The sequence below is a fragment of the Oncorhynchus mykiss genome, chromosome 24 (genome assembly GCF_013265735.2).
Source record: "Oncorhynchus mykiss isolate Arlee chromosome 24, USDA_OmykA_1.1, whole genome shotgun sequence".
Classification (NCBI taxonomy): domain Eukaryota; kingdom Metazoa; phylum Chordata; class Actinopteri; order Salmoniformes; family Salmonidae; genus Oncorhynchus; species Oncorhynchus mykiss.
The window spans coordinates 25,786,977-25,813,567 of record NC_048588.1 but is presented as its reverse complement, the minus strand read 5'-3'; the positions used below and the strand labels follow the sequence as shown (position 1 = coordinate 25,813,567).

General features: G+C 44.0%; 1 protein-coding gene across 1 annotated transcript in view; it reads left to right on the top strand.

Moving 5' to 3' along the window:
• LOC110504071 (serine/threonine-protein kinase NLK) overlaps positions 1 to 26,591 on the top strand; it is a 79,068-nt gene that overhangs the window by 25,575 nt on the left and 26,902 nt on the right. The window contains exons 2-3 of the mRNA XM_021582889.2: positions 10,776 to 10,905; positions 11,107 to 11,162. Of these exons, the coding sequence (XP_021438564.1) occupies positions 10,776 to 10,905; positions 11,107 to 11,162 (186 nt within the window). The remainder of the gene's footprint in view (positions 1 to 10,775; positions 10,906 to 11,106; positions 11,163 to 26,591) is intronic.

The following is a 26,591-nucleotide window of genomic DNA, read 5'->3' as shown; positions in this document are numbered from 1 at the left end:
CAGCTGAACACACCATCCCCACTGTCAAACATGGTGGTGGCAGCATCATGGTTTGGGCCTGCTTTTCTTCAGCAGGGACATGGAAGATGGTTAAAATTGATGGGGAGATGGATGGAGCCAAATACAGGACCATTCTGGAAGAAAACCTGATGGAGTCTGCAAAAGACCTGAGACTGGGACGGAGATTTGTCTTCCAACAAGACAATGATCCAAAACATAAAGCAAAATCTACAATGGAATGGTTCAAAAATAAACATATCCAGGTGTTAGAATGGCCAAGTCAAAGTCCAGACCTGAATCCAATTGAGAATCTGTGGAAAGAACTGAAAACTGCTGTTCACAAATGCTCTCCATCCAACCTCACTGAGCTCGAGCTGTTTTGCAAGGAGGAATGGGGAAAAATGTCAGTCTCTCGATGTGCAAAACTGATAGAGACATACCCCAAGTGACTTACAGCTGTAATCGCAGCAAAAGGTGGCGCAACAAAGTATTAACTTAAGGGGGCTGAATAATTTTGCACGCCCAATTGTTCAGTTTTTGATTTGTTAAAAAAGTTTGAAATATCCAATAAATGTCATTCCACTTCATGATTGTGTCCCACTTGTTGTTGATTCTTCACAAAAAAAATACAGTTTTATGTCTTTATGTTTGAAGCCTGAAATGTGGCAAAAGGTCGCAAAGTTCAAGGGGGCCGAATACTTTCGCAAGGCACTGTATGTATGTATGTATGTATGTATGTATGTATGTATGTATGTGTTAATTAAAAAAGAAATGGCGGTATGATGGTATTTTATGTTGTTGATTTGATAAAAGTTCTACATTTGCTTCATTAGTAGTGCGTGACCCTAGCGTGACAACACATATATTCTAAATTATTTCAATGGGTCTTTCTCCATTCTGATTGTTTTATACTGTTCAATTCAACTTCAACCTAAAATAGTTTCCTGCATTTCCATCAATTTCTGTATTTCCTGCTCTTATTTGAGATCATTTCCACACTGCTACGATATTTTTAACCAAATGTTGCAATTGTGATTTATATCACAACACTTGGGTGAACTTTTGGAATCATGGAAACAGAATGTTTATTATACTTCTATAGTTAAAATATAAATAATAGTGGGCACTTTGAATACATTGTTTGACATGACAACAAATGAAAATGCAATGGATGGGGCGGCAGGGTAGCCTAGTGGTTAGAGACAGGGTAGCCTAGTGGTTAGAGACAGGGTAGCCTAGTGGTTAGAGACAGGGTAGCCTAGTGGTTAGAGACAGGGTAGCCTAGTGGTTAGAGACAGGGTAGCCTAGTGGTTAGAGACAGGGTAGCCTAGTAGTTAGAGACAGGGTAGCCTAGTGGTTAGAGACAGGGTAGCCTAGTGGTTAGAGACAGGGTAGCCTAGTGGTTAGAGACAGGGTAGCCTAGTGGTTAGAGACAGGGTAGCCTAGTGGTTAGAGACAGGGTAGCCTAGTGGTTAGAGACAGGGTAGCCTAGTGGTTAGAGACAGGGTAGCCTAGTGGTTAGAGACAGGGTAGCCTAGTGGTCAGAGACAGGGTAGCCTAGTGGTTAGAGACAGGGTAGCCTAGTGGTTAGAGACAGGGTAGCCTAGTGGTTAGAGACAGGGTAGCCTAGTGGTCAGAGACAGGGTAGCCTAGTGGTTAGAGACAGGGTAGCCTAGTGGTCAGAGACAGGGTAGCCTAGTGGTTAGAGACAGGGTAGCCTAGTGGTTAGAGACAGGGTAGCCTAGTGGTTAGAGACAGGGTAGCCTAGTAGTTAGAGACAGGGTAGCCTAGTGGTTAGAGACAGGGTAGCCTAGTGGTTAGAGACAGGGTAGCCTAGTGGTTAGAGACAGGGTAGCCTAGTGGTTAGAGACAGGGTAGCCTAGTGGTTAGAGACAGGGTAGCCTAGTGGTTAGAGACAGGGTAGCCTAGTGGTTAGAGACAGGGTAGCCTAGTGGTTAGAGACAGGGTAGCCTAGTGGTTAGACAGGGTAGCCTAGTGGTTAGAGACAGGGTAGCCTAGTGGTTAGAGACAGGGTAGCCTAGTGGTTAGAGACAGGGTAGCCTAGTGGTTAGAGACAGGGTAGCCTAGTGGTCAGAGACAGGGTAGCCTAGTGGTCAGAGACAGGGTAGCCTAGTGGTTAGAGCGTTGGACTAGTAACTGAAAGGTTGGAAGTTCAAATCCCGAGCTGACAAGGTACAAATCTGTTGTTCTGCCCCTGAACAGGCAGTTAACCCACTGTTCCTAGGCTGTCATTGAAAATAAGAATTTGTTCTTAACTGACTTGCCTAATAAAGGTAAAATATAAGAAAAATAAATGGATGAGTTATTGTGTTACTTTGGCTACATTAAATCTTCGCCTATATAGTGATTTAGAAAATACTGCTGTACAAACAACATGCTGATTTAGGCCCCCACCAGCACTGGTATCAGATTGCTCTGACTCAGTACTTTTATTAGCTAACTAGCAAATAGCATTAGTGACTAACACGATTTAGCTTAACTTGCTAAGAAAATACAAATGAGCTGTTTGCAGATGTAAGAAACACGAACTAATATTGTAATTATAGAACGCTTGTGGATTTATATGAAGACCAAATTGGAAACAACATTGTTGTCATCAACATTGTTACATGTGCTGCATTGACCATGCAAACTGAACGCATGTGTCTCGTGGTCAAGCAACAAAAAATGCGCTCCTTGAGTGACGGGGTGTGGAGAGAGGGAGATGAGAGGAATGACTCAAGTAGCGGAGTTAACTATAAAAATGGACGTTACACACGGCATATCACATTTAACAAACCAAACATTCAAATATCGTTATAGAAGGTAAAGTAAAAACCCAAACCGGTCCATGCATCAATACTGGTATATAGTAAAATATTCCTCCTGGCCAGGACACACACATCAACAATAATAAAAGCATTAATGTGTTTGTGAAGTGAGAGAGTGACACTGGTCATGATGAGCATGCAGGCTGGGGGAGAGGCGAGCAGGTAGCTGCGGTCTGTGCTGCTCTATAGGGGAGACAGAGGGCCTAGAAACCAGTGTTGCTGATGTGACTGCAGATCCTTCACTAGCTGCCTGAAACACATCATCTATTAATAATAAACAGATGAGATACCTTCCACCTCCCCTTTTTTTTGGAACTAAAATAGACATTGTAAAAAATGCATTATGATGCATTAACCTTGCGGTGGAAAGAAGGCTTGTTTCTGTCAGTAAACTCACCACACCGCCGTGTGAGGCAAAATATAACATGATTATTGACATTTCAAACATACCTTTGTTTGAATCTTCTAAATATGACACTGTAGTTTAGGGCTGACCCCATTTTGTCGACTGGTCAATTGTTTGATCATAATTTGTCATGTACAATGTTTGTTTGGTTAACATAATTTCTGTTAATGCATTCAATATATTACTATTACTGCCTTTTACAGTTCTCATTGTCAGAGTGGACACGTTGTTTGCGGAGTGCAAAACCTAGGCTACACTTGTGGTTAATTTCAATTACAAGTTGTCAATTTATTCATTGTGTTTTGTTTGAAGTGCTCTGTCAATGTTGCGTAAGTACGCGCAGCTGATTACACATAGAAGTAGGCCTAGGTTACCTAGCCTGCGCACAAATGTAGGCGTATGAATGTGCCCATTTGGGGATCTGATAGTATTTCTGATTGGCTTAACTCACCACCACTAATGAGCTGCGAAGCTTCTCAAATAAAAAATGTCTTCACCTCAAACGGCAAGTAAACAAAGTCTGTTTTTACATCCATTGATCACCAACAGTGACACCAGCAAAGCACCCCAAAACCATCACGCCTCCTCTATGCTTCAGTGGGAACCACACATGCGGAGATCATCCGTTCACCTACTCTGTGTTTCACAAAGACATGGGGTGGTTGGAACCAAAAATCTCAAATTTGGACTCATCAGACCAAAGAACAGATTTCCAACGGTCTAATGTCCATTGCTCATGTTTCTTGGCGCAAGCAAGTCTCTTCTTCTTATTGGTGTCCTTTAGTAGCGATTTGACCATGAAGGCCTGATTCATGCGGTCTCCTCTGAACAGTTGATGTTGAGATATATCTGTTACTTGAACTCTGAAGCATGTTTTTGGGCTATAATCTGAGGTGCAGTTAACTCTAATGAATTTCTCCTCTGCAGCAGAGGTAACTCTGGGTCTTCCTTTCCTGTGGAAGTCCTCATGAGAGCCAGTTTCATCATTGCACTTGATGATTTTTGCGACTGCACTTGAAGAAACATTCAAAGTTCTTGAAATGATCCGTATTGACTGAATTTCATGTCTTAAAGTAATGATGGACTGTCATCTCTCTGCTTATTTGAGCTGTTCTTGCCATATTATTATCTTTTACAAAGTAGGGTTATCTTCTGTATACCACCCCTACCTTGTCACAACACAACTGATTGGCTCAAAAGCATTACGATGGAAATACATTCACTGCTAACAAGGCACACCTGTTAATTGAAATGCATTCCAGGTGACTACTTCATGAAGCTACTTTGAAGAATGTCAAATATAACATATTTTGATTTAACACTTTTTTTGGGGTTATTACATGATTCCATATGTGTTATTTCATAGTTTTTATGTCTTCACTATTGTTCCACAATGTAGAAAATAGTAAAAATAAAGAAAAACCCTTGAATGAGTAGGTGCATCCAAACTTTTGACTGGTACTGTACATCCATTGAGAGTAACAATAGTTCCTCAATGTAGCCTATTTGAAAAATCTTTCCAGCTCCCTTTCTATAACCACTCGCGTGAAAGGGAAAAACAATGTCATGCTTTTATCAGGTGGAAAGATCATAAAGTAGGCCTACCTGATTTACTTATTATACCTTGTGCAAATAGCCTACAGCTGTGTCTGTCTGGATCTCACTGGCGTGGGAAACTGAGGGTCCAGAGTATTTTATACAATGTTGCACGTTTGTTAGAGCAAACTAGGGGCTGGACCAAGTTGAGATGAAGATCATAATTGGCACGCAGATAGGTAGAAATGGTAAGATAAATTAGGAACTTTAAATGGAAAAGGTTGCTGACCCCTAGTGTAGCCTATTACCAGCTACTTCGGGAGTGTAATGGCGATCTCTGGCTCCCTCTTGAGTCATTTGTGTGTCTTAATTATTGAATTCACAGTGTGCTTAAAGCATCAGACAATCTCAGTAGTTTACATGTAGTTGATTTTATTAAAATACATAAGGTGTGTCTGTATATGGAAAAATATATGTTTTAAAATTTCAACCAATCACTTGGTCGAACCAATATTTTATTTAAGTCGGGGATGGCCCTACTGTAGTTGTCATAATGTAGCGATAGGACAAGAGGAACTGTGACACATTAGCTAGTACATTCCCCGTAAAGCTGATGCATGAGAGAGCCCAGGCTGGTGTTAAAACCTATATCTCCAAATATATTTTAAAACAGGAAACCGAGGAGGTGTGTAGGTTACTCCGAGGAGGTGTGTAGGTTACTCCGAGGAGGTGTGTAGGTTACTCCACGGAGGTGTGTAGGTTACACCACGGAGGTGTGTAGGTTACACCACGGAGGTGTGTAGGTTACACCAAGGAGGTGTGTAGGGTATACCACGGAGGTGTGTAGGTTATACCACGGAGGTGTGTAGGTGTGTAGGTTACACCACGGAGGTGTGTAGGTTACTCCGAGGAGGTGTGTAGGTTACACCACGGAGGTGTGTAGGTTACTCCGAGGAGGTGTGTAGGTTACACCGAGGAGGTGTGTAGGTTACACCGAGGAGGTGTGTAGGTTACTCCGAGGAGGTGTGTAGGTTACTCCGAGGAGGTGTGTAGGTTACACCACGGAGGTGTGTAGGTTACTCCGAGGAGGTGTGTAGGTTATACCACGGAGGTGTGTAGGTAACTCCGAGGAGGTGTGTAGGTTACACCACGGAGGCGTGTAGGTTACACCACGGAGGTGTGTAGGTTACACCACGGAGGTGTGTAGGTTACTCCGAGGAGGTGTGTAGGTTACACCACGGAGGTGTGTAGGTTACTCCGAGGAGGTGTGTAGGTTACACCACGGAGGTGTGTAGGTTACTCCGAGGAGGTGTGTAGGTTACACCACGGAGGTGTGTAGGTTATACCACGGAGGTGTGTAGGTTACTCCGAGGAGGTGTGTAGGTTACACCACGGAGGTGTGTAGGTTACACCACGGAGGTGTGTAGGTTACACCAAGGAGGTGTGTAGGGTATACCACGGAGGTGTGTAGGTTATACCACGGAGGTGTGTAGGTGTGTAGGTTACACCACGGAGGTGTGTAGGTTACACCACGGAGGTGTGTAGGTTACACCACGGAGGTGTGTAGGTTACACCGAGGAGGTGTGTAGGTTACTCCGAGGAGGTGTGTAGGTTACACCACGGAGGTGTGTAGGTTACTCCGAGGAGGTGTGTAGGTTATACCACGGAGGTGTGTAGGTAACTCCGAGGAGGTGTGTAGGTTACACCACGGAGGTGTGTAGGTTACACCACGGAGGTGTGTAGGTTACACCACGGAGGTGTGTAGGTTACTCCGAGGAGGTGTGTAGGTTACACCACGGAGGTGTGTAGGTTACTCCGAGGAGGTGTGTAGGTTACACCACGGAGGTGTGTAGGTTACTCCGAGGAGGTGTGTAGGTTACACCACGGAGGTGTGTAGGTTATACCACGGAGGTGTGTAGGTTACTCCGAGGAGGTGTGTAGGTTACACCACGGAGGTGTGTAGGTTACTCCACGGAGGTGTGTAGGTTACTCCACGGAGGTGTGTAGGTTACTCCACGGAGGTGTGTAGGTTACACCACGGAGGTGTGTAGGTTACTCCGAGGAGGTGTGTAGGTTACTCCACGGAGGTGTGTAGGTTACTCCGAGGAGGTGTGTAGGTTACTCCACGGAGGTGTGTAGGTTACTCCACGGAGGTGTGTAGGTTACTCCACGGAGGTGTGTAGGTTACTCCACGGAGGTGTGTAGGTTACTCCACGGAGGTGTGTAGGTTACTCCACGGAGGTGTGTAGGTTACTCCACGGAGGTGTGTAGGTTACTCCACGGAGGTGTGTAGGTTACTCCACGGAGGTGTGTAGGTTACTCCACGGAGGTGTGTAGGTTACACCACGGAGGTGTGTAGGTTACACCACGGAGGTGTGTAGGTGTGTAGGTTACACCACAGAGGTGTGTAGGTTACTCCACGGAGGTGTGTAGGTTACACCAAGGAGGTGTGTAGGTGTGTAGGTTACACCACGGAGGTGTGTAGGTTACACCACGGAGGTGTGTAGGTTACACCACGGAGGTGTGTAGGTTACTCCGAGGAGGTGTGTAGGTTACTCCGAGGAGGTGTGTAGGTTACACCGAGGAGGTGTGTAGGTTACACCACGGAGGTGTGTAGGTTACACCACGGAGGTGTGTAGGTTACACCGAGGAGGTGTGTAGGTTACACCAAGGAGGTGTGTAGGTTACTCCGAGGAGGTGTGTAGGTTACACCGAGGAGGTGTGTAGGTTACACCACGGAGGTGTGTAGGTTACACCACGGAGGTGTGTAGGTTACTCCGAGGAGGTGTGTAGGTTACACCGAGGAGGTGTGTAGGTTACACCGAGGAGGTGTGTAGGTTACACCGAGGAGGTGTGTAGGTTACACCGAGGAGGTGTGTAGGTTACACCGAGGAGGTGTGTAGGTTACACCGAGGAGGTGTGTAGGTTACACCGAGGAGGTGTGTAGGTTACACCGAGGAGGTGTGTAGGTTACACCGAGGAGGTGTGTAGGTTACACCACGGAGGTGTGTAGGTTACACCACGGAGGTGTGTAGGTTACTCCGAGGAGGTGTGTAGGTTACTCCGAGGAGGTGTGTAGGTTACACCGAGGAGGTGTGTAGGTTACACCGAGGAGGTGTGTAGGTTACACCGAGGAGGTGTGTAGGTTACACCGAGGAGGTGTGTAGGTTACTCCGAGGAGGTGTGTAGGTTACACCGAGGAGGTGTGTAGGTTACTCCGAGGAGGTGTGTAGGTTACTCCGAGGAGGTGTGTAGGTTACTCCGAGGAGGTGTGTAGGTTACTCCGAGGAGGTGTGTAGGTTACTCCGAGGAGGTGTGTAGGTTACACCGAGGAGGTGTGTAGGTTACACCGAAGAGGTGTGTAGGTTACTCCGAGGAGGTGTGTAGGTTACTCCGCGGAGGTGTGTAGGTTACACCGCGGAGGTGTGTAGGTTACACCACGGAGGTGGGGATATTGCTTTAGCAAATTCATTCAAATTCAATACCCCCGTGAAAGCAATATGGTACATTTCAAATATTCATATTGTCCTAAAAATGGCAACTATAAAAACATGTTACGCTCACTGACGTGCAGTATTGAATTTGATTCTTGCATGATTTGAGCAGTGGATAGCAGGCGGCACAGCACACGGCTCAACCACACAGACCAAGGTTCTGCCAGAGATGCAGACTGTTTCAGCAGCAGTGTCCGCTGTATGTTGTATTTATGACCAGATCTGGTTGGTCAGACAGGCTTCAGCACTGAGTTCTAACTGGGATTCCCTTTGCTCTCTTCTGGCCCCCCCACCTCCTTGTACACTCCCAGTGATGCCCTGATCAGCAGGTACCCTGTCGACCCACATCAGAAGGCTTGCTGCTTGGTATCTGGCTGTAGGTTTGAATCAAACCACAATTGATGGATACATTTTTCACTCCTGGCCATTCTGGAAGGAAATTATATGTGGAACCAGGCTTTTCTTCTTAGATTAAACTCTTATGGTTTTAGGGTTTATTTTTCCTGCTCTGTTTGAAGTGGGGGATAATATTATTTTGGGAAAGCGTTTCATCTCTAAAAGGCTTGCTGATTAAAAACTGTGAGGGTCTGCAAGATCCTCAAGGTGGTTACTGCTTCTCATCTCTCGGCCTGGAAGTGTGTGTGTCTGAGTGAGAGGGTTCATGGGTATGTTGGTGAATGTGAGTTTGTGTGCGACAGTGCGGGGTGCTGTAGTGTATGTAAGTGTGTGTGTTTGTGACTACGTGCGTGTCTGTGTCCTTTAAGTGAGATGTGGGTTCCAAGGGAGGTCTGGCCTGTCTGACTCACATGGCTCTCTGCTCTGTCTGCTAATGATCCATCTGCGGCATCAATGCAGGCATGATAAATTAAACAAATAATTTGTCCAGTTAACCATTTACCATATTCTCTCTATCAGATCACACTTTCTTCTTGTCTCCACAATTTGTTAATAACTTTTATTACCATTACCTTTGAAAGATAATTTGAGTGATTTTATGTGGATTTATTGAAGGGTTTTAATTTATTTTTACTACATTTTAGAATAATAGTGAAGACATCAAAACTATGAAATAACACCTATGGAATCATATAGTCCCAAAGTGTTAAACAAATCAAAATACATTTTAGATTCCTCAAAATAGCCACCATTTGCCTTGATGACAGATTTGCACACGCTTGGCATTCTCTCAACCAGCTTCACCTGGAATGCTTTTACAACAGTTTTGAAGGAGTTCCCACATATGCTGAGCACTTGTTGGCTGCTTTTCCTTCACTCTGCGGTCTAACTCATCCCAAACCATCTCAATTGGGTTGAGGTCAGGTGATTGTGGAGGCCAGGTCATCTGATGCAGCACTCCATCACTCCTTGGTCAAATGACCCTTACACCGCCTGGAGGTGTGTTGGGTCATTGTCCTGTTGAAAAACAAATGATAGTCCCACTAAGCCCAAACCAGATGGGATGGTGTATCACTGCAGAATGCTGTAGTAGCCATGCTGGTTAAGTGTGCCTTGAATTCTAAATAAATCACTGACAGTGTCACAAGCAAAGCACCCCCACAACATAACACCTCCTCCTCCATGCTTTACGGTGGGAACCACACATGTAGAGATCATCCGTTCACCTGCTCTGCATCTCACAGACACAACTGTTTGAACAAAAAATCTCAAATTTGGACTCATCAGACGAAAGGACAGAATTCCATAGGTCTAATATCCATTGCTCGTGTTTCTTTGCCCAAGCAAGTCTCTTCTTATTATTGGGGTCCTTTAGTAGTGGTTTCTTTGCAGCAATTTGACCATGAAGGCTTGATTCATGCCTCTGAACAGTTGATGTTGATGTCTCTGTTACTTGAACTCTGAAGCATTTATTTGGGCTGCAATTTCTGAGGCTGGTAACTCTATAATGAATGTATCCTTTGCAGCAGAGGTAACTCTAGGTCTTCCAGTTCTGTGGTGGTCCTCATGAGAGCTAGTTTCATCATAGCGCTTGTGTAATGACCACCGTCTCAGTGAAAATAAATAACCTCTATTTCACGACCTTTCTGTTTTCTGCTAATGGGTATTGTAAAATGCTTTGGACTAATCTTCCTCTTAAGGCTGGGGTTAGGTGGTTGTTATGAAGAGATTTAATTTGAAGGAAAATGTAAATAAATATTGTTATTTAATACAGGAACACCACTGAATGTGACCTTCCTGGTGTGAGATGTATTTGTATTTCTGGGTTTGCAGTTACTTCACCCCTGCTAAGATGATAGTACCTTCAGTAGCGTAACCAAAGCAGTGTTTAACCTGAACTGCACTTATTTCTCTCTTAGCACTGTTAATATTGATTATTTCTTAGACTGCTTGTTTTTTCATGGTATGTTTTTCATGTTTTTAATCATTTACTGTATTGCCACTCACTCTGAAAATATGGCTGGGCATCAACTACAGGGCTATGACAGGAGCTTGCTGTGTGATGTCTGTGAGGGTCTTGTCTCATTCTCTGATCCTCTCCCTCCACTCCAGGTCAGTGACGGACCCCCGGGATGGAAAGCGAGTCGCCCTCAAAAAGATGCCCAACGTCTTCCAGAACCTCGTCTCCTGTAAGAGGGTCTTCCGTGAGCTGAAGATGCTGTGCTTCTTCAAACATGATAATGTGAGTGGATGGCTAGCCTCCCTCCCCTCTCTTGGTTCCTCTTTTTCTCTTCCCCCTGTCACCTCCCACCCTCATCTCTTCCTCTCTGTCCTTTCCTACTCTCTATTCTCTTTCTCTCTTTACTCTCTCTCTCTCTCTCTTTCTGATCCCTCTCTCCATCCCCTCCCTGCGGATGTGCCTGACCTCCTCTCCTCTCCGCAGGTGCTCTCGGCTCTCGACATCCTACAGCCTCCACACATCGACTACTTTGAGGAAATGTATCCTTAAACGATGACACAGTGGCCAGTCTATGTGGCCTATATTCATCAAACCCCTTCCTTCCAGTCTCACAATCGTAGGAGTTTAAAACCACTTCTTACACATATTCCATGCAATTTTGTTTAAGCAGCTATGTTAGCTATCAGTGAATCTCCCTGGCTGCTGGCTCCTTCCACAGGTTAAAGTGGACAGACTTGTCTGCTGTATATTAAATCTGATCTGTTTGCGTTGTTTAGATGGGATGTGTTGTGTCATTGCTGCTAAGTGGGCTCTGCCCGTATGGTGTCAGTCCAGATCCAGTCTTATGCTACCTGCTGGAAGGCCCCTATCAGATTTAGAAACTCTCACTATCGCCTATGCCCAGGGAAGTCTATGTCTGCTGGGGTTGTTAAAATGGTGAGGTTTTTACTGACCTGTCTCATTGACATTATTTTGCTTCCAGGAGTGTCGATTGGGGTGTGGGAGGAGACCGGAGGAAAGGAGCTGAGCTTGCTGATTCAGTGGGAGATAGATAGATGGGTGGGTGATCTACTGGCAGATGGCGTCTACCTCTTTCTCAGTCTTGTGTTTTCACTCTTACAGGTGGTTTGGGTGGAGGGGGGTCATTTGGCTGTTTGTTTACCCACTGCTATCCCCCATATTGGTCCTCATCAGTCGACAGCACTATCAGTTGGTATTTAGTGACTGACCGAATACTGTAGCTTTGGAAAAATGAGTTGAGCCTGCTCCCATTCTGCATGTTCAGGGTGAAGGGAAAGGCACAAGCCTCTCACCGACACCTTTTAGTTATCTTTTCCTTGGTTTATTTTGGGGTGTAGGAGGATGAGGAGGGTGGTAAGGAGGGAGTGTAAAATGCTGAGATGTCCCATTTAGTTTTCATTCTTATTTCTAATATTTCCTTTATGGACTGGAATTGGAGGAATGAGGCTTGAGGCTTTCCGAGCTTTCTCTGTAATCTAGCATATAATTTAATCATACAAATTACACATTGCTCCCCTGTATTGAACTGGCTCCCGGTCACTCCATGTGCTCTTATAAACCCTTCACCCTTCACCCTTCACTTATAAACCCTTCACATTTCTTTATTTCCAGTTTACATCTCTCTAAACCAAGTTGACTTTCTTTAGTTCTGTCTTGGCAGTCTTTCTATTAATGAGAGATCAATTTCTCTCATAATTCACTAAAGAAAGAAAAGAAACAAAAGCAACAAAACCCACTTAGCTGAGAGATTTATTTACCTCTGTATTTTTAGCCGTTACTCATTCGGCAGAGTGATTATTCCCTTTACTCTTAATTGTGTGACATTCTGCTGCTTTTGGACTCACTTTAAAGCACACAATGGAAGGCCCTAATGAGTGTACTGTATAGCAGCATTTCTGTGTGCTTTTTGATACTAGAATAAACAACAACTGGAATATATGCTGTGCGCTCACGTGCATGACAATTTGTGCCTTTGAGAGTGTTGGGGGAGTGGTGGCATATTGAACTCAGGCAGCGGTCTATTTGAAGGCAGGGAAACCAGGAATAGGCCCTGGAAATAGGTATGTCATCTGTATTTTCTTCCTCTTTATTACGCTCTCTATTTCTCTCTGTCTCGTTCTCGCTCGCTCTCTGTGTCTCTCTCTCTCTCTCTCTCATTCTCTCTCTGTGCCCCTTTTTCTCCACTTTCCCTTTGCTGATGTAGATGTTCCACTATGAATCCAATTCAATTGTATTTTTCTGTGTTTATATTTTTTATTTGAGTGAGAAACGACATTCATGTTTTGTTTAGTAGCGTAACACTAAAGCTATGAATAAATCAGTGTCGTTGGTAGAATGAGTCCTTCAGGCGTAGGGTTGGAGCTTGGGCCTCTGTGATATAACTATCCTGTTCTGTGTATATCCTGGGGGGCACACGCACATACACACACACCAGTGGCGGTCGGTTCCGTTTCTGTTTAACCTCTCTGAACCACCCATACCGGATCCGGGATCATTTTCATCAGCAACGCTGAATAGCACAGCACCACAGTCAAATAATATTACTAGAAAATATTCATACTTATGAAATCACAAGTGCAATATTGCAAGACACAGCTTAGCCTTTTGTTAATCCACCTGTCGTCTCAGATTTTGAAATTATGCTTTACAGCGAAAGCAATACAAGCGTTTGTGTAAATTTATCGATCGCTCGACAAAACAACAAGTACACTTAGCATCAGGTCACGAAAATCAGAAAAGCAGTCAAATTAATAGTTTACCTTTGATCTTCAGATGTTTTCACTCACGAGACTCCCAGTTAGATAACAAATGTTCCTTTTGTTCCATAAAGATATTTTTTATATGCAAATACCTCCGTTAGTTTGGTGCGTTATGCCCAGGAATCCACCGGAAAGAGCTGTCACGACAACGCAGACAAAAATTCCAAATTATATCCATAATGTCCAAAGAAACATGTCAGACGTTTTTTATAATCAATCCTAAGGGTGTTTTTCAAATATCTATTCGATAATATATCAACCGGGACAGTTGGCTTTTCACTAGGACCGGGAGTAACAATGGCCGCCTTTCTCTTTTTGCTCCCAACTCACTCTGAGAGCCCCAACCTATCGACTTATGTAATGTGGTCATTCACGGTCATTCTTCAAAATAAAAGCCTGAAACTATGTCTGAAGACTGTTGACACCTTGAGGAAGCGATAGGAAAAGGGATCTGGTTGATATCCCTTTAAATGGAGCAATGGGAGGCTATGGAACAAAATAGAAGCCACTTCCTGGTTTGATTTTTCTCAGGGTTTCGCCTGCAATATCAGTTCTGTTATACTCAGACGATATTTTGACAGTTTTGGATCTAATCTGTCAATTATATGCATATTAGCATCTGGTCCTGAGAAATAGGCCGTTTACTTTGGGAACGTTATTTTTCCAAACATAAAAATAGTGCCCCCTGGCGTCAAGAGGTTAAGATGAGGGAGGACAATTATTTTTTTTCCATGAGCATGGCCTTGTTTTTAATACAGCATATTGGATGACTGTCATTCATATTCCATTCACCCAGTTCAATGTAACAGTGATACCTGATGTTGCTAGAACCTAGCCTACAACCTAGATGCACACATGTCGAGAGAAAAATTTGAGGTGACAGACAGTAACACATTCAATACCGTTTTGCACACTCTTGCCTGCATCTAGCTGATCTAGGGTGTAATCATTAGTCCAACAGTTGCAAACAAGAGTTTCTATTGGACAAATTCAGGTATGTTCATCCCCACTTCATTCCGTTTAAGAAATGCTTTTCAACTTAAATCGGCGGAATGAATACACCCCTGATCACCTGTAAACACAGTTCACTTTCATAACAGCCACGTTGTATTCCTTCTCGCATCTATGCACTCTCCTCCTCTCACCTTTTCCCTTCGCTTGTGAACTTCAATGCACATCACATCAGCTGTATGTGACCAGGCATAAAACACTTTCCAAGCCAAACCATATCATAACTGCTACACACAGCCTACATCGTTGTCACCATATCTGCTAAAGTAATAGCATAGGCAACATAGCTAATAGAAATAACGTGTTACTAAACCGCTACAATCATGCAGAAACGTTACAGTATACAGTCAGTAGGCGTTTTAGAACTAACACCGGCGGGCCCTGGTGGCAATACATTTGTAAAACCAAACGCTTACCTTAACTTGGAAGCTTTTTTTGTGTTGTGTTGGATAGTCATAGCCAGCTAGCTAACATAGCATCCCTCTTTTTGAACAGGGTGTTTGAGTAGGCTAAACTAGCTAGCTGCATTTTCTAGCTAAGTAAGTAAAAATGAAAGTGAAAAAAAACAATGTATTTGTTTAAAACTGTTCAACTATTGTATTTCTCTCTCTGAGTCAACTACTCATCACATTTTATGCACTGCAGTGCTAGCTAGCTATAACTTATGCTTTCAGTACTAGATTGATTAATTTTATCCTTTGATTGGATGCAAAAAATATCAGTTCATGCTGCAAGAGCTCTGAAAGGTTGGAGGACGTCCTCCGGAAGTTGTCATAATTACTGTGTAAGTCCATGGAAGGGGATGAGAACCATGAGCCTCCTATGTTTTGTATTGAAGTTGATGTACTCAGAGGAGGATGGAAGCTAGCTGTCCTCCGGCTCCACCATGGTGCTACCCTACGGAGTGCTGTTGAGGCTACTGTAGACCTTCATTGCAAACAGTATGTTTTAATCAATTGTTTGGTGACGTGAATATATTTAGTATAGTTTTATCTAAAAAGGTTTACTTTTTAAATGTTTTACAATTTACCTTTTATGAAATTCACTGAGGAGCATGGTTGTCCCCTTCCTCCTCTGAGGAGCCTTTATTGACAGAAACACACTACTCTGCTGCTGCTTGCATCCTGCGAAGGAAGAAGGCTGCCATTACGGATGCATGAGTGTGTAGGGGTCAGGGCTCTAAATAAAATGTTAAAAAATAATTGGTAGCACTGGTTTTCCCAACTTAAAAAAGTTAGGAGCACCACATGAAATTTAGGAGCATCAGAAAATACTATTTTTTTTATTGATTTAGATACAGCCTATATTGTTGTGCCCTAGAAACTAATATGTAATACCGTAAAGACATTAATTTATTAGAAAAACTAAAATGTTGGTATGAATACCTGTCATTGAAATTACAAAGTAATTAGCAGAATATAAGGTTTTTACATTGTGTAAAAGCACAATTTTCTTGTTGAGATGGAGAAGATGTTAGCTGCATCCCAATTAAGCGACCTGAGTATGGGAAAGTGGTGTGTCAAAAAGGTAAGTAGTGGGCGTGTGGAAAGGAGTGGGTGTGTGGAAAGTGCTCTGCTATAGGTTGGACAGTGTTGATTAAGCTGTGTTCTTTTTCTTCGGTTTCATTATCAAATTTTTGGGGGGACAAAAATAAACTTAATTTTACAGCTTTTTCTTTTGTTACATGCTCATTCTGGACACATTTTACTTTTTTTTACGGTAGTTACATTACATGGTACTTAGATGGTACTTATGACTAAACACCAATGTATAACTATTATAGAACATGAGCTTTTAAACCCACCCCTCAGCTACTCTGTCCATCCCACCTATCTCCATAAACCCACCCCTCAGCTACTCTGTCCATCCCACCTATCTCCATAAACCCACCCCTCAGCTACTCTGTCCATCCTACCTATCTCCATAAACTCTCCCCTCAGCTACTCTGTCCATCCCACCTATCTCCATAAACCCACCCCTCAGCTACTCTGTCCATCCCACCTATCTCTGTAAACCCACCCCTAAGCTACTCTTAGTCCATCCCACCTATCTCTGTAAACCCACCCCTCAGCTACTCTTAGTCCATCCCACCTATCTCTGTAAACCCACCCCTCAGCTACTCTGTCCATCCCACCTATCTCTGTAAACCCACCCCTCAGCTACTCTGTCCATCCCACCTATCTCTGTAAACCCACCCCTCAGCTACTCTTAGTCCATCCCACCTATCTCCATAAACCCACCCCTCAGCTACTCTGTCCATCCCACCTATCTCCATAAACCCACCACTCAGCTACTCTGTCCATCCCACCTATCTCCATAAACTCTCCCCTCAGCTACTCTGTCCATCCCACCTATCTCCATAAACCCACCCCTCAGCTACTCTGTCCATCCCACCTATCTCTGTAAACCCACCCCTCAGCTACTCTGTCCATCCCACCTATCTCTGTAAACCCACCCCTCAGCTACTCTGTCCATCCCACCTATCTCTGTAAACCCACCCCTCAGCTACTCTGTCCATCCCACCTATCTCCATAAACCCACCACTCAGCTACTCTGTCCATCCCACCTATCTCCATAAACTCTCCCCTCAGCTACTCTGTCCATCCCACCTATCTCCATAAACCCACCCCTCAGCTACTCTGTCCATCCCACCTATCTCTGTAAACCCACCCCTCAGCTACTCTGTCCATCCCACCTATCTCTGTAAACCCACCCCTCAGCTACTCTGTCCATCCCACCTATCTCTGTAAACCCACCCCTCAGCTACTCTGTCCATCCCACCTATCTCCATAAACCCACCACTCAGCTACTCTGTCCATCCCACCTATCTCCATAAACCCACCCCTCAGCTACTCTTAGTCCATCCCACTTATCTCCATAAACCCACCCCTCAGCTACTCTAGTCCATCACACCTATCTCCGTAAACCCGCCCCTCAGCTACTCTAGTCCATCACACCTATACCTGTAAACTGCCCTCTTTATGATTTCCATGTGCCATATATTTTTAAACTGCTGTGATGTTTCACAGAAATTCTGAACCTGACTAATTTGATGTTTCACAGAAATTCTGAACCTGACTAATTTGATGTTTCACAGAAATTCTGAACCTGACTAATTTGATGTTTCACAGAAATTCTGAACCTGACTAATTTGATGTTTCACAGAAATTCTGAACCTGACTAATTTGATGTTTCACAGAAATTCTGAACATGACTAATTTGATGTTTCACAGAAATTCTGAACATGACTAATTTGATGTTTCACAGAAATTCTGAACCTGACTAATTTGATGTTTCACAGAAATTCTGAACCTGACAAATTACATAGTATCTACAGATTGTAAGTTAAAGATAAATATTTTTACTAAAGTATTGTTATATTGTTGATTGATTGACTATGGTTTTCCAAATCTCTCGACAGTGCTATTTGTAGGGTTAATTTTAGATAAATGTTGTGATTTATCAGCCATTCCTGAACCTGTGACCAGAAACAAGCTACATGGGGGCAAAACCAAAATAAGGGATCTAATAATTATTTATCCTCGTAGCAAAATCTGCAGAGCTGCGATGGTTGAATGTCCCAAATACATAACATTCTGTTTGTGGCAAGAATTTGTAATAATCATTTAAATTGAAAAACTCGCAAGCATTGTTTTATGTGTCAGTTCATAAACCACGTGCCACAGAATTGGCACATAAAAAATCTCTTGACAACTATTTTGCCACTTGTATGGCGCCGCGGTCAACATTCTGGTCCTCAAGTTAAACTGGTTGACAATTTTGGTCAAGGGCACATCTAGATGGCTGTCAATATGAATGATTTCTTATGTAGGCCACGTTAGCTACCTATCGTGATAACTAGTAGGAAGCACTGCAAGCCGGTAGGCCTTCCAGTACAACACCAGGTAACATCACTGAATAAGTACAAGTAGTTTTAGAACTGCCCACAACATGGTTTATCAATGTAAAATGCAGTCATGGCGATCCACTATAGGAAGACAAAAATGTTGCCCCGGTAATATGGGTCAGATTTGGACCTGGTTGGGCTAGAAGCAAACCGTTTTTGCTGGATTAATGGTGCATATCTTTTTGGTGCTTGGAAATAACCAGTGGTGTGAAGTACTTAAGTCAAAATACTTTGAAGTACTACATAAGTCGTTTTTGGGGTATCTGTACTTTCACTTGAGTCATTTTCTGTTAAGGTATGTTTTACTTTTACTACAGTATGACATTTGAGTACTTTTTCCACCACTGGAAATAACAGTACAGTGAAGCCTTATCATTACAACAATTATTATCAAATCAAATGTATTTGTCACATGCTTCATAAACAACAGGTGTAGACAAACAGGGAAATGCTTATTTACGGCCCTTCCAACAATGCAGAAAGAAAAATACACATTACAGTTTAGATGCATTTAAAATCATTAACATAGACATTATAACTAGGTGAGGTGTTTTTTTTTATATATACAAATTATGCTGTTGCTTGAGTAATTTCAGGTGGAAGTGAGTTGATCAGGGCTCTATATAATAATATAATACAGTGCGTTGCCTTGAATTCGTTCTGGATTCGTTCTGGATTTGGGGACTGTGAAGAGACTCCTAGCGGCATGTCTGGTAGGGTAAGTATGTCTTTCAGAGCTGTATGTAAGTTGATTATACAGACAGTTTGGAAATGTCAATACAATAATATTTCTCACAAAAACAAGATTTGCTGCAGTTAGTCTCTCATCAACCCTCAGCCAGGAAAGACTGGCATGCATGTTGTTGATATTAGTTCTGCATGTGCAGTTAATGGCAAGGTGTGCTGCTTCTGTTTTGAACCAGCTGCAGCTTTGTTAGGTCTTTCTTTGCTGCACTTGACCATATTACCGGAGAGTAATCAAGATGGGACAAGACCAGAGCTTGAACGACTAGTACAGTTGAATTGTGTAAAGAATACCTAACATTTTTTTTTATAACAGACATACCCCTCCCCGTCTTCACAACGACTTTGTCAATATGACTTGGCCATGATAATTGACCATCCAATGTTATGCTTACTCAACTTGCTCAATGGTCACACCATTTCTACACAATTCCAGTTCAGGTTTAGGTTTTAGAGAATGTTTTAAAACAAGTACAATGCTTTTAGTTTTAGCTCTATTTATGACCAGTTTATTATTGATCCCCCATTTTTATACTGACTGCAACTCCTTATTTATAATTTCAGTGAGCTCACTGGCTTTGGGTACTGACATGTAGAGTGTTTAATCATCCGCATACAAAGTCATTCTACACCGAACAAAAATCTAAATTAAACATGCAACAATTTCAAAGATTTTAGGCTTTGTTCTTTGTCATGGTAGCAGCGTAGGCTAACACTGGTACTCAACGCAGTTCCAGCCAGCACAGCTCTCAGGGCCGACGGAAACGGCAACAAACAGCTGGGATTTAAACAGCCACAAGCCCGGAACTATCCGCAGTACCAGCCGCAAGGGCTAACCGTATCGAGGGCGGTGTTCAAACTGTCAAGGAAACCTGGCTAGCTTCATAGCGAGCAGCTAAGCTAACCACTTTACCAAGCAGCAGGTTTTTAGGGTTTGGCAGTATCCCGAGACAGATAGTAGTGGTTCCAGAAACTGAGGATAACCACGTCACGGGATCTACATGAAACAGGTAGGCTAGTAAATATTTGTTTTCTCAAGAAAAACCTTTTTCAGAAATTTTCAAAAACAACCGAGCTCTCTCTAGTTCCACGTTCAGCATGCGTCAGCCTCAGACATTGTATGTATACTTAGTGATGTGGATATGAGGAACGTCCGGCTCCACTACAGTCCTGTGGATGGGGGTGTGCTCAGCCTTCCGTTTTCTATAGTCCACGATCAGCTCCTTTGTCTTGCTGACGTTGTGGGAAAGGTCAGTGTCCTGGCACCAGACTGCCAGGTCACTGACCTCCTCCCTAAAGGCTGTCTTATCGTCATTGGTGATCAGGCCTACCACCGTTGTGTCGTCAGCAAACTTAATGATGGGGTTGGGTGAACAGAGAGTACAGGAGGGGACTAACCACGCACCCGAGAGACCCCATGTTGAGGGTCAGCGTGGCGGATGTGTTGTTTTCTACCCTCACCACCTGGGTGCGGCCTGTTAGGAAATCTAGGATCCAGTTGCAGAGGGAGGTTTTCAGTCCCAGGGTCCGGAGCTTAATGATGAGCTTGGTCGCGCAGAAAAAATTATCACAAATGTCACCTAATTGGTCGTAGTTTAGAGCCCTGGTAGGGGCTGAGGCCGGTAGCTCTGCTAACTGGTAGGGGCTGAGGCCGGTAGCTCTGCTAACTTGTAAGCATTTCCTCTGTGGGTTTTGGTGTGCACGCTGTTTTTCTTGGGTGTACTTTTGCAGGGGGTTAGCGTCCCCTCATCTCATTTTCCAGCCTGATTTGAGAGGTTAACATTTTACCACCTACCAACACCCTTACTAGTCCTGACTAACAATTACTTCACTGTCTTCCCCTGAGTGTTATCTCCAGAGTTATCTGAGCCAACGTGTCTCCATATATTTTCCATGGCACTCCTATGTTCATTACCACACACACACACACACACACACACACATCAAGGAAGGCTAGTGAATTAGTGGCACAACAACAGGCTGTATATAGCCCTCAATGTAACATGGCATGGGGCTATCACAACCTACCAAGAGAAAGAGAGAGCACATTCAGGGAAACCACATGCCTGCCTGCTTTTGAGAAGTATGTTATGGGGAGTTACACATTGTCAGGAAATGACTTGGATATTGAGTCTATCCAAAATCACCGTGCTTAGGTTTGGTTGCCCACTGCTCTTTCTATTTCTTCGAATTCCTATAAATACCCCCCCTTAAAATATCCTGCTGAAATACAGAGTCTGGAAATGGGTGGCTAATCTGAATAGGCTCTCTATCTCGGAGTAGTGTGGTGTGTTTGACTCAGGACTGACTGCATCCATGTGTCAGATATAGTGAGTCATTTGCTGTTCCGGAAGTGACTGTACCTATTTTAGTATTAAGGTCTCTGCTGAAGTTGCTTGCGTGCATTTATGAATGAGCGGGGAGCAAGAGGTCTGATACGCCTTCTGTCTTTGTGTGTGTGTGTGTGTATCTGTTTGTGCATGCATATGTGTTTATTAAGCACCCACGGCAGAGTACTGTAGGCTGGTCTGTTCTCCGTCTTGGTCTCCTCTGTCAGAACAGGAATATGAATGTCATCTCCCCAGATCTACACGCTGGTTATTATGTAGAGGGGGTGTTTTTAATCAGGTAGCATATTAAACTGAATACACTCTTCTATACAAACACACACAGCCAGGCCTGTGCAGCCTGATAATGATTCAACTGCTCCTGACACAGGAAGACGTGATGATTACAGCCTGATAATGATTAAACTGCTCCTGACACAGTGTAACGGGTTTTTTCATCCTCCTCTGAGGAGGAGTAGGAGAGATCGGACCAATGTGCAGCGTGGTAAGTGTCCATTTTAGTTTATTAAACTGAACACAAAATAACAAAGTGAATGATACAAACGAAAACCGAAACAGTCCTGAAATGTGAAACAAACATTACAACAGGAAACAATCACCCACAACTTTCAAAAGTGAAACCAGGCTACCTAAGTATGGTTCTCAATCAGGGACAACAATTGACAGCTGCCTCTGAGAACCATATCAGGCCAAACACAGAAATCCCAAAACAAAGAAAAAGGAACATAGACAACCCACCCAACTCACGCCCTGACCATACTAAAACCAAGACATAACAACAGAACTAAGGTCAGAACGTGACACACAGGAAGGTGTGATGATTACAGCCTGATGCACGGCAACAATAAGGGAGGGAGAGACTCTCACAGGCAATTAGATTAAATGTACATTTGGATTCAGGAAGACGTTGCAGATGCTTTATGAAATAAATGGATGTGCTTGACTTTTCATCATAAAACAAAATGACTCATCCCAATGCACCGAGCGATATGAACTCAACAAAAAAAGAAATGTCCTCACTGTCAACTGCGTTTATTTTCAGCAAACTTAACGTGTAAATATTTACATGAACATAAGATTCAACAACTGAGACATAAACTGAACAAGTTCCACAGATGTGACTAACAAATGGAATAATGTGTCCCTGACAAAGGGGGCAGTCAATATCAAAATTAACAGTCAGTATCTGGTGTGGCCATCAGCTGCATTAAGTACTGCAGTGCATCTCCTCCTCATGGACTGCACCAGATTTGCCAGTTCTTGCTGTGAGATGTTACCCCACTTTTCCACCAAGGCACCTGCAAGTTCCTGGACATTTCTGGGGGGAATGTCCCTAGCCCTCACCCTCCGATCCAACAGGTCCCAGACGTACTCGATGGGATTGAGATCCAGGTTCTTTGCTGGCCATGGCAGAACACTGCCATTCCTGTCTTGCAGGAAATCATGCACAGAAGGAGCAGCATGGCTGGTGGCATTGTCATGCTGGAGTGTCATGTCAGGATGAGTCTGCAGGAAGGGTACCATATGAGGGAGGAGGATGTCTTCCCTGTAACGCACAGAGTAACAACAAGCTCAGTCCGATGATGCTGTGACACGCCGCCCCAGACCATCACGGACCCTCCACCTCCAAATCGATCTCTCTCCAAAGTACAGGCCTCGGTGTAACGCTCATTCCTTTGACTATAAACGCGAATCCAACCATCACCCCTGGTGAGACAAAACCGCGACTCGTCAGTGAAGAGCACTTTTTGCCAGTCCTGTCTGGTCCAGTGACGATGGGTTTGTGCCCATAGGCGATGTTATTGCTGGTGATGTCTTGTGAGGACCTGCCTTACAACAGGCCTACAAGCCATCAGTCCAGCCTCTCTCAGCCTATTGCGGACTCTTAGGTCTCTTAGGTTTCCCCTTACCTCACCTTGCCAACGTGTGTTTACATTAGTACTTTGCCTCTTGCTCCACATCCTCTCTTCTGTGGGTTAGTCATGCAGGGAGGGGGAGATTTGGCTCCCTGACATACAGCAGATCCCAGGTGCCTCTCTGCCACTTCCCACTTCTTGGATGTGTTGGTTGGCATAGTAACAGGTAACCAGAGCCCTCTGGGAGTGTGTTCAGTGCCAGGTCACATGGTTAAAAGGGGAATGATTGCGCACAGGTGGGCAGGCCAGGGGTGCCATACCCTACACAGATTAACCCAACTAAAGTCCATACACACAGTCATACTGGATATATTACACAATCCATTTTTATAACAGAAACTGATCCCCAGATTCCAAACCATTCCTCTCTTCACATGTTTCTCTGCTCCATCTCCATCACTCCTCTGAATGACTAGAGGTGTCCAGAGCCCCAGTGGCTGGTGTTCTCGCCCTCGCTCGCTCGCTCACTCACCATCAGGGCATGCCTTTTTACCCGGAGAAAGAGAGAGCCTTGTTATTGTCACCACAGCAGAGAGAGCGAGTCAACCACCACCGAGCGAGCATGGGACTCAGAGGAAAGAGTGTAGTTTGCATTTCAGTGGAGGAATCAAGCATGCAGATGATTTGCGTGAGGATAATTATACAGTATTAGAGGCAGGACAAAAGTAATCTGTTCCCTGCCTTGTCACTGATACAATTAAGGGACTCCTGGGCTTTGCTGGGTTATTTCCTGACAATTTGGCAAATTGCAATTGGCAATGAGTTGTTTCATCCATGGATTGTCAGAATACCTATTGCGTGGGATTTTACAACTATTATGGAAAATATATGTTGTCGTTATTAGTCATTGTCACTTTGAGATGACATGGATGCATAGCGAAATGCAATTTGCTCCCAATTTGGCTTGGCTCTAAATTTAGACCAATGTAACACATGAATTATTAATAAATGTTTAAGGCTAAACCGTGCATGTCTCTTGCTGAAGTAGACATGCACACAGTGCTGTCGGTGAGACGCTGAGTGGTAATTAAGCGTTTCGTTTTATCAAGCAGAAAGGAAGCATCGGGAGCTGTGCCGAGGCCAGATAGATGGGTCGGCCCCTGGGCCTCATGTTCTCCACTGTGGTGTGTCCGGTTGGCACTTATCTTCTCCATGTGTGAGAGACGCTAGCAGAGGGGATGGGATCGTAGTATGTAAGGGAGAGGCCTTGTGATAGAGGGGGGAGTGTGTGTGTGTGTGAGGTGAGTGATAAGACGAGGGGTGACGGGTTAAGGCACATGTATATGTAGTATAGTATATGTATGTACAGTGCATTCAGAAAGTATTCAGTCCCTTGACTTTTTCCACATTTTGTTACGTTACAGCCTTATTCCAAGGCAAAAACAGGTTTTTAGAAATATCAGTTATATAAGTATTCAGACCCTTTACTCAGTACTTTGTTGAAGCACGTTTGGCAGCATGCTTCAATGGGAGTTTCTCCCATTCCTCTCTGCGGATCCTCTCAAGCTATGTCAGGTTGGATGGGGAGCGTCGCTGCACAGCTATTTTCAGGTCTCTCCAGAGATGTTCGATCGGGTTCAAGTCCGGGCTCTGGCTGGGCCAGTCAAGAACATTCAGAGATTTTTCCCTGAAGCCACTCCTGCATTGTCTTGGCTGTGTGCTTAGGGTCGCTGTCCTGTTGGAAGGTGAGCACTCTGGAGCAGGTTTTCATAAGGATCTCTCTGTACTTTGCTCCATTCATCTTTCTCTCGATCCTGACTAGTCTCCCAGTCCCTGCCACTGAAAAACATCCCCATAGCATGATGCTGCCACCACTATGCTTCACAATAGGGATGGTGCCAGATTTCCTCCAGACGTGACTCTTGGCATTCAGGCCAAAGAATTCAATCTTGGTTTCATCAGACCAGAGAATCTTGTTTCTCATGGTATGAGAATCCTTTAGGTACCTTTTGGCGAACTCCAAGTAGGCTGTTGTGCCTTTTACCGAGGAGTGGCATACGTCTGGCACTCTACCGTAAAGGCCTTATTGGTGGAGTGCTGCAGAAATGGTTGTCCTTCTCCCATCTCCACAGAGGAACTCTGGAGCTCTGTCAAAGTGACCATCAGGTTCTTGGTCACTTCCCTGACCAAGGCCCTTCTCCCTTGATTGCTTAGTCTGGCCAGGCGGCCAGCTCTAGGAAGAGTCCTGGTGGTTCCAAACTTCCATTTAAGAATGATGGAGGCCACTGTGTTCTTGGGGACCTTCAATGCAGAAATCTTTTGGTACCCTTCCCCAGATCTGTGCCTCGACACAATCCTGTCTCGGAGCTCTACAGACAATTCCTTCTACCTCTTGACTTTTTGTTATTTTTGTTCTGACATGCACTGTCAACTGTGGGACCTTTTATATAGACCGGTGTATGCCTTTCCAAATCCTGTCCAATCAATTGAATGTACCGCAGGTGGACTCCAAGTTGTAGAAACATCAAGGATGATCAATGGAAACAGGATGCACCTGAGCTCAATTATTGAGTCTCATAGCAAAGGGTTTGAATACTTATGTAAATACGATATTTCCATATATATTTTTTATACATTTGTTACTTTTTCTAAAGAACAGTTTTTGCTTTGTTATTATGGGGCATTGTGTGAAGATTGCTGAGGAACATTTTATATTTATCCATTTTAGAAAAAGTATTTCATAACAATGTGGAAAAAGGGCTCTGAATAGTTACCGAATGCACTGAAATTGTGTATGTCTGTAATGTCTATGTTATTGTTTTAAAATGTATGTAAATTGTAAAGTGTTTTTTTCTGTAATGTATTTTTCGTTATGTGTCAGACCCCAGGAGGTCTAGCTGTCGCCATTGGCGTCAGCTAACAAAAAATGTCTGTAAAAGAGTGGGAGTTGTTGAGCAGCTGACATGGGGGGGTCTGCAGGGAGGCGAGGACCCAACGGAGCACAAGGCACCCAGTGTCCTCAGCCTTCTCCAACTGGCTGCGGCTGTGTGTGAGTGTGTTTCAGGCGTGTGCACGAGCGGGTATGTAGCCTCAACCTTCCTGGTGTGGGTGTGTGTGCACGGCCTTTTCTGTTCCTCTTCTGATTTCATGCCACAAGTAGCTTAATTCCATCTTTATTGATGAAGTGTGTGTGTGGGTGCGCGCGCGCTTTTGTTAAAGTCCCTGCCTGAGCTGTGGAGGATCGATGAGGCAGTGTCGCACACTCGGCTCTAATCATTCTCACTCTCTCTCTCCCTCTCACACACACACACACACACACACA